Here is a 9,127-nt window from a genome sequence, read left to right as displayed (position 1 = left end):
TCTATTTTAACTTGTTGAATTTGATCAAAACTACAATTGACACGCTGAATTTTTGCTTCTGTAGCTCTAAATATCTCCTTATCCCACAAAATACCACAAACTGCTTTTGGTTCCGACTGCAGGAGGTTTATTTTTAAAAAAAAAGTTACATCCTTTCTATACTTCTGTGCGTCTCGAGGATTCAGAGCTCAACAGATTAACACGGAAGTAAAGTGATTTTGATTTCAAAATAAAGGCTTAGCAATTACCAACGTTTACCAATTACGCTATACGTTTGTCTTGCTAATTGACAAGTAAATTCGAAAAAACAAATAGCTTTTGCGGATTTTTAAGCTAAAACCAGCTACGGCTTGGACATGAATACATGCTACTTAGTTATCTGCTGTTTGTTGACCGAAATTAATAATAGTGGCGCGTGTGACGCACTAGGAAATAGTCTGTAGGCAAGTTTGCTAACTGAAATTTGTGTTTTATTTTGAAACTAGTAGCCGGAAACGTTTTTTTTTTTTATTAAGTCCATGATGACAGTTTGTACGTGACATATAAAGTGGGCTGGTCCGACACATTTCAGTGGCTTGTCTGTGGAGAGTAGGAAGAAGGGTGGACAGCCCGCTGGGGGGGAAGAAATTTAGCGTAACATTCAGTGAAAATACACGGAAGAGGACGCTTCGGTAAGTATGGCCAAGCCGCTGACAGACCAGGACAGGAGGAAGCAGATCTCGGTCCGGGGTCTGGCCGGGGTGGAAAACGTTGCGGACCTGAAAACTAATTTCAACCGACACCTCCATTTCACCCTGGTGAAGGACCGAAATGTGGCCACCAAGCGGGACTACTACTTTGCCCTGGCCAACACAGTCCGAGACCACCTGGTGGGCCGCTGGATCCGGACGCAGCAGCATTACTATGAGAAAGACCCCAAAGTAAGCTGATGCTGATGCCGCAGTCCTGCGCACACACACACACACACACACAGCTGACCGGGGAGCAGTGGGAGGGGATGCCGGGCTCTCTATGCTGCAGTATCACAATTGATGGCCCCGGTGCGCGCGTATGCGCGCGTGCTTTGCTGCTTTGCTCTTCACATCCATTTATAGAAATGTTCCGGCTGTTTTGTGTCGACGCTCTGAAACAGAGTTTGAGTGTGTGTGGTCAGAGTGTGTGTGCTGCTCACATTCCCTCTGTATCAAAGCCGTGTGTTAGTGTTACATAATCCGCCGCTCGTGTACGTGCATCTGCTTCCCCTGCCTCGGTAACCTTGATCTGATCTGTCAACCGTGGCTCAGGGGGTACAGCGGCTCGTCTGCAAATGAGAAGGTCGCTGGTTCGATTCCCGGCTCCTCTAAGTGACTTTCCATCAGTGTAAGAATGTTAAAAAAATGTGTGTGCTTCAAGTGTTCACCAAACCGGTGTTATGGTGTGGAATGAGACTCAGCTGGTTGTCAAAATGCCTGTTACGTAATTCCATGTCGCCCCCCCACCCTCCCCCCACCCCAATTCAGCCCCACCACCACCACACAGTGCGCATCACAAAATGGCCACAAAAGCAGCTCAGTATCCAGTTTTCCTGAGTAATTACCTCAGTTCAACACATCTACAAAATACTCTGCACTCAGGCTGACTGCAGGAATTTAAAGGGCCATTACCTGTATAATAAATAAATCATAGCCAGAGTGTAAGGCCGCACTGTCTGCTGCACAGTCTGCTGCACTGTGTGAGGCTGATGGAGGTTGAACGTGTTTTTGAGTGACTGTTTGTGAGTCATTTTTTTTTACAAACATACATTTTCAGATTAGGGCTGAGTACAAAAGTCAGGGAGAGTATCGAGAAAGTATTGTTTTACCACCACATTATTTGGTAGCCAAATATTGACTTTGAGAGTGTTGCCCTTCCAGAGCTGTGAGGAGATAACTGTGGTCCCGCAGTTTGATTCACTCCTCTGGGAAGCGTAAGAGATACTGTAATAGCTCTGCTGTTGTTCTCTCTGACAGCAGCTGTTGTTTTCTGCCCAGAGATAATGTTGCAAGGCCACTAAGGGACACCGAATGGAGCACGTACGTTTTATTATTAGCGTCCTCCTGAGACATGGCGAGTTTTAGTGCTCCGTTTTGTTCATTTTTAACCCTTTTCATCCTGTCAAACTGAAACTATGGATGATATTTGTCTGGTTTTTTTGCACAGAGAAGTAATGATATAAAGAACTGTACATTGTTTTCCTGCAGCGTGTCTACTACCTTTCCCTGGAGTTTTACATGGGCCGGACCCTGCAGAACACTATGGTTAATCTGGCTTTGGAGAACGCCTGTGATGAAGCCACGTACCAGGTGAAGCAAAGGATTGTGGGGGAAAAAGACACAGGAATGATACAGTTTTCACCAAATGAATCCCAGAACCTCATACTACAATTATATGTTTTAATATGGATGGGAATGGTGCATGAAGAATCTGTTGATGTGTTCCTCAGTTGGGTCTGGACATGGAGGAGCTGCAGGACATTGAGGAAGATGCTGGTCTAGGCAACGGCGGGCTGGGTCGTCTGGCTGGTGAGCTCTCGCTTTCGCCTGATTGGTTGCTGACGGGCAGTGACGTTTAGCGCTGTGGACAGGCCTTGTCTCAACCCACCCCCTCCTGTCTCTGTTTTTTTCCTCAGCTTGCTTCCTGGACTCCATGGCCTCTCTGGGTCTGGCTGCTTACGGATACGGCATCCGCTACGAGTTCGGCATCTTCAATCAGAAAATTGTCAGCGGCTGGCAGGTCTGTTTATCTTCTGGAGGCACCAGATGTGTTCATCTGCAGCCTTGGATGAATGAACATCCCTCCTCTTTTAACCCAAGGATTTCTTTCTAGAAACGGTTTGGTGCTTAAGCCGAGCGTCTTAAGAGTCGTCCTAAACTTTGATCTATGAGTCCCTCTCTCAAGACAGTGCAGCGTGTTTTCATAGCACATCAGACAAACTCACAGTGGCGTGTTCCAACAGGTGGAGGAAGCCGACGACTGGCTGCGTTACGGTAACCCCTGGGAGAAGGCTCGCCCTGAGTACATGCGTCCAGTCCATTTCTACGGGCGAGTGGAACACACACCTGAGGGAGTGAAGTGGGTCGACACGCAGGTCAGTCGGAGGGGGGGGGGGGGGTACTCAAATCCGCCACCAGCACGGGACTAATGCTGCTTCCTGATATTTAAAGATACAGAAATCTGCACAAGAATCAGCCAACTACAGCCTTGATGAGAATAATGGGATAATAATCAGAGTATTTCATATTTATGTTTGTGTTTTGATCCAGGTGGTCCTGGCTCTTCCCTATGACACCCCAGTCCCTGGCTACAGAAACAACATTGTCAACACCATGAGACTGTGGTCTGCTAAGGCCCCCTGTGACTTCAACCTCAAAGACTGTGAGTTTTTCAGAAAGAGAAGTGATGGAGAATTTGAAGGTGAATAGATAAAGCACGAGTGGCTCAAACTGCTGTCGGTCCACAGTTAACGTCGGCGGCTACATCCAAGCTGTGCTGGATCGGAACCTGGCAGAGAACATCTCCAGAGTCCTTTACCCCAACGACAACGTGAGTGGATTCATTATTTTATGGAAACATACCAAGCATGCAGCTTGCAGCTTTCTAGGTTGAAAACATGCCACATGTTGTGTATTTCCAGCCGTTTTCCATAAACAGCGTGTGATAGTCATTACAGCAGCTTCCTGCTTTGTCTTTGTTCTTCAGTTCTTTGAAGGGAAGGAGTTGCGTCTCAAACAGGAGTACTTTGTCGTAGCCGCGACTCTTCAAGACATCATCCGTCGATTCAAAGCCTCCAAGTTTGGCTCCACCGAGTTTGTGCGGATGGATCTTTCTACCCTGCCAGACAAGGTGAGAGATCCATCAACCTATCATATTAAATTATGATGTTATAGTATATTACATATGTGTGAATCTGAAGCGCTGACGTTTGGTCTTCAGGTGGCCATCCAGCTGAATGACACTCATCCTGCTTTGGCCATCCCAGAGCTGATGAGGATCCTGGTGGACATGGAGAAACTCTCTTGGGAGAAGGTATTTATATATCGTTCCAGCGGTCCAATCATACACAAGCGTCAGCGTGCTTTAAAACAAAGCGCTTGTCATCCATCATCCATCATCGCTGCGGTAACAACACGGTACCTCGTCAACCCCTGGCAGAATGACACGTCAGTCAAAGCTGAAGTCACACACTGTGACAGGAAGTGAGCACATGAACTCGCTCACGTAGGATAATCTTTTTGAAAAACGGCAGAAAAATTAAAAAGTATGTTACACCGCTGTCATTTCCTGTCATTACCTATTCAGCACAAATGTAATAGTGTCAGGTATCTCTAAACCCACCTGTCTTTGGCTCTGTCCTCTCTCTCCGTCTGCAGGCCTGGGACATCGTGGTTCGTACCTGTGCCTACACCAACCACACCGTCCTGCCTGAAGCTCTGGAGCGCTGGCCCGTGGACCTCTTCCAAAACCTCCTGCCTCGACACCTGGAGATCATCTACGAGATCAACAGGAGGCACCTGGAGGTACGAGGAGAGTCTCATACGTTTTTATACTTAGTTTCATGAGGATTTTAAGCCTGATTAGCTGATTTTTTTTTTCTCTGTTCAGCCTAAATGAAGCACTCTTAAGATTTTGAGAGGAAACGCTTGACAGTCTCATCTCCGCGCAGCCAGTATTGAAGTCCTGTTTAGTTCATTTATAAATCTACAAAAGTAAATTCACAAGTGACCTGTGCTTTTTAAAAGAAGTGAAAGAATGAACACTACACCATGTTTATCCAATCCAAAGCTGTTTTTCAAGCAGTGTTTCCAGTTAACAAAGCATCTGTGGACTCAGAGTTTAACCACAAACAATGGTCCCTTTTTTTTTTTTTTTCTCCCAGCGTATCTCTAAGGTTTACCCTGGTGACGTTGACCGTATGCGCCGAATGTCACTGATCGAGGAAGGGAATGTCAAGAAAATCAACATGGCTCACCTGTGCATCGTGGGATCTCATGCTGTCAACGGGGTGGCTCGTATCCACTCTGAAATCATCAAAAACACTGTGTAGGAAAAGCTCATCTCGTCTTCCAACTTGGCTTCAATGAGAGTTTCAGTGAAAACTTCCTTAAAATTTGATGTTGGCAGGTTTTTCCTGTGCTAATACTTTAGACATTATCCCCTAAAGAAGTCTCAGTAAGTCCCTGATTGTGGCTTCTTTCCTGCGCCAGGTTCAAGGATTTCTACGATGTCGACCCTCAGAAGTTTCAGAACAAGACCAACGGCATCACGCCCAGGCGCTGGCTGGTCATGTGCAACCCTGGCCTGGCTGAGGTCATCGCTGAGGTGTGTTTTCTCTTGTTCATACAGACTGAAATATAGAGTTCTGAAAAGTGAGAGGGGTTACTCTGGGCATCCACTGTCCTGGAAATCAACAATTCAAGTTTTTCACACCACCCTCACTTTTCATACCTCTCCTAAGTTCATAAAAGGTGTTTTTCCTTCCAGAGGATTGGTGAGGACTACATCCGCGACCTGGACCAGCTGAAGAAGCTTCTGGACTTTGTGGATGATGACGCCTTCATCCGGGATGTGGCCAAAGTCAAACAAGTGAGAAGCTTCAACTGGGAAAGAACGACAGCGATTTTTATCGTGTCGTTCTCTGTTCGTTTCTAATCGCGCTGCTCTGCCTGTCGTCAACTTTAAGGAGAACAAGATGAAGTTCGCCGCCCATCTTGAAGAGCACTACAAGGTGAAGATCAACCCCAACTCCATGTTTGATGTCCAGGTGAAGAGGATCCACGAGTACAAGAGACAGCTGCTCAACTGCCTCCACATCATCACACTGTACAACCGTGGGTGTTTCTTCTTTTACTCACAGCTTTGCAGAAAACATACTGTACGTGAATTATATGAATTCAGAGTTGAGGTAAACTCTTTATGTTTGTCTTGAAAAGGCATCAAGAAGGAGCCAAACAAGTCATGGACCCCCAGGACAATCATGATTGGTGGAAAGGTGAGTTGCTGAAGGAACACTGACATTTTGGAAACGATGCTTCGCAGCCTTTTTTACCCATCCTGCCTTACTTAGCACGAAAACTGCTAGCCTGGCGCACCAGAAGTGAAAGGTGGAATTAGTAGGTCTATTTTTCAACTTCACACAGACCATACCTAGCTGTTTCCAGTCTTCATGCTAAGCTAAGCTAAATTGCCACTCAGGCAACATGACGGTCCTCTGCGTTTCCAGGCGGCTCCAGGTTACCACACAGCCAAGATGATCATCAAGCTGATCACATCGATTGGAGACATCGTCAACAACGACCCAGTGGTGGGAGATCGCCTCAAGGTCATCTTCCTGGAGAACTACCGGGTCACTTTGGCTGAGAAGGGTAATGTAGACAGTTAATCTTATTCAGATTTATATTTTTAAGGTTTTTAAACTGCTGTGTCTTTCAAACATTTGAGGCTGCATTCATGGTCCTGAATCTTATACTGAATAAGTATCATTATTCTGGATCTGCCCTATTGTCCTCTCTGAGCAGTCGTCCCTGCAGCTGACCTTTCCGAGCAGATATCCACAGCAGGCACCGAGGCCTCTGGCACCGGGAACATGAAGTTCATGCTGAACGGGGCCCTCACTATTGGCACCATGGACGGAGCCAACGTGGAGATGGCAGAGGAGGCCGGAGAGGAGAACCTCTTCATCTTCGGCATGAGAGTGCATGATGTCGAAGCTATGGACAAGAAGGGGTGAGTCTCTTAACGGTGAAACAGGACTGCTAGCGCTGACCTCCGGGGATACGTTCATTTTACCAGACCCAGTGTCTTTTTGTCCCCAGCTACGATGCCATGTCGTACTACAGCCATATTCCTGAGCTAAAGCAGGCGATGGATCAGATATCGGGAGGCTTCTTCAGCCCCGGCCAGCATGACCTCTTCAAAGACCTCGTCAACATGCTGATGCACCATGACAGGTTGGAGCACACTCATGCTGATGCTGAGGAATCAGCACTTTTTCTATGCTGACACATAGCCCACTTTGATCTCCACAGTCCTGCAGTGTCATTAGTGTATTGTTCAAATCAAACAGGTGAGTAAACCAGTGTCAGTAGTGTATGAAGAGAGGTTCATCAACACCTACAGTTTTTCTGATAAAGAGGAAGAACTCCAGCCCTTTTCAGATCACATGGGAATTTACCTTGTAAAGACAAGCTGACATCCGTCTTAATTGTATGTCTGTGCTGCAGATTCAAGGTGTTCGCAGACTATGAAGACTACATGAAATGCCAGGAGAAAGTCAGTGCACTCTACAAGGTCAGTATATCAAGAGCAATACCAAATGGAACCATACTTAACTATACTAAATTATTACCATGCTATTTTAAATTATACTAACACCATGTTATAGCAATTCTACATGGTGCTACACTGTACTTTGTTACTATATACTGTGTTATATTATACTATAGGGTACTATATTGTACTACTATATATGGCAGGGCTCATTGTGTTTTCCACTGTGACTCCCCCCTGTTAACAGAACCCCAAAGAGTGGACCAAGAAGGTGATCCATAACATCGCCGGCTGTGGGAAATTCTCCAGCGACCGCACCATTTCCCAGTATGCCAGGGAGATCTGGGGCATGGAGCCCAGTCTGGAGAAGATCGCTGCTCCCGATGATCCTCGCTAAACCACAACATCTGCCTCCTCCACATCACTGTTGTAGCCTACCAGTGTGGTCCAACCACCAGAGAGTAACCCTGTAGCTTTTTCAGTGTGTACTGTGGCATTATTTCTTTACCTTACTGAACCCCACACAACCTCTGTTCTTTCCACTTTCCACATCTTGAAGTGACATTTGTTGGAATGGGCTCATTCAAAATCTGTATTTTGTTTTCCCTCTGTGCACCAGCAATGCATATTCTCACTGTTGGGTGAAAACCTTGTATCTACACATCAGACTTTCACCTTGGAATCATGGGAAACTTGACAGCAAATCGTTTTGAGTGCTATATTAGGAACTGTATCTTAAACCAGAATTCCATACTTGAGTTTTCACACAACAGACTTCTATCTAGCCCTGATAGCTACCAAAACCCAGCACACATGCCAGTAAATCTCAGAACTGTTTCGGTTCCAAACAAACCCAGGTCTTCCATGAAAGAGAGGCGGGACACAAATGGTTGGTTAATATTGGACCACAGCCTCAAAGCAGCACTGTAACAGTGTGGTGTCAGAAAGGACGTCACCTCTCCACGTTCACAGCAAATTAACATTCATATTAATGTTATCATATTAAAAGATTCTAACTGCTCTGATCCGTGTTTTATGGTGTTTGCTGAATGTATCCGTTTATATATGTGTGTTATCAGTGATGGTCAGATGTATTGACCTGTGACCTCCTCAGCATGTTTGTGTCTGTCTCATTCTGCTGTTCCTAAAAGTGCCCTGTGTTAGAACATAAAGCCTTCTCTGCCTAAAACCTAAGTGACTGAATTTATCTCTGGAAGCTGTGCGTGTTCTCTGTAGCGTCATTGTGTGTGTTTAACATAGGTCTATATCACTGTGGATATCAGCTTCATTGATTGATGTACTGTAACAGCATACTGTCCTGCTTCAGCTCCTCTACATGACCATCTGACTCCTGTGGTGCTGCAGAAGGAACTGTCCACCGCACTGACCCTAACACTGTCACTGTCGGATCAGTGATTTTCTTTTCTTTTCTTTTTTTTTTTTTTTTTAATCAATAAATGACACATCAACCAGCTCATACCTCTTATTTTACTTTTGTATTGATTAACACAAATGAGAAGACCAGGATTCAACAAGACGTGCACCAAGTTGATCTGTTTTCAACTATCTGACACATAAAGATCAGTTCAATCATCAAGACCAATACTACTCATTCTTTCTTACAAACAGGCTTAATTTGAGCACAGTGTGTGAGTTGGAAACTCATTGTGCATGTCAACTAAGACGTACACGAGTTTGTTTTATTTTATTTCATTTTAGAGAACACAGGAACATTAACAGAAAGTACAAAACATATGTCCATACCAGGGGTACATATATAATGTTAGAGGAAAAATACACAAAAAAAGAAAAGTAAAAAAAAGTAATACATTTTCACAATGAT

At 45.2% G+C, this 9,127-nt stretch overlaps 1 protein-coding gene across 1 annotated transcript; it reads left to right on the top strand.

Annotated features, from left to right (window-relative positions):
• Positions 1–567: 567 nt before the first annotated feature.
• Positions 568–8,756, top strand: LOC121177079 (glycogen phosphorylase, muscle form). Its single transcript, XM_041031278.1, has 20 exons — positions 568–920; positions 2,220–2,321; positions 2,462–2,540; positions 2,648–2,751; positions 2,975–3,106; positions 3,282–3,393; positions 3,479–3,561; positions 3,718–3,861; positions 3,952–4,044; positions 4,389–4,535; positions 4,895–5,058; positions 5,223–5,337; positions 5,500–5,601; positions 5,699–5,846; positions 5,949–6,007; positions 6,239–6,380; positions 6,534–6,741; positions 6,831–6,965; positions 7,239–7,305; positions 7,532–8,756. Exons 1-20 carry the CDS (start codon positions 678–680, stop codon positions 7,679–7,681), a joined length of 2,529 nt encoding a protein of 842 aa, XP_040887212.1. The 5' UTR covers positions 568–677; the 3' UTR covers positions 7,682–8,756.
• Positions 8,757–9,127: the final 371 nt, after the last annotated feature.

Source organism: Toxotes jaculatrix, chromosome 23, assembly GCF_017976425.1.
Source record: "Toxotes jaculatrix isolate fToxJac2 chromosome 23, fToxJac2.pri, whole genome shotgun sequence".
NCBI lineage: Eukaryota > Metazoa > Chordata > Actinopteri > Toxotidae > Toxotes > Toxotes jaculatrix.
The sequence above is the reverse complement of the archived record's forward strand: the minus strand, read 5'-3'. Positions and strand labels throughout refer to the sequence as shown.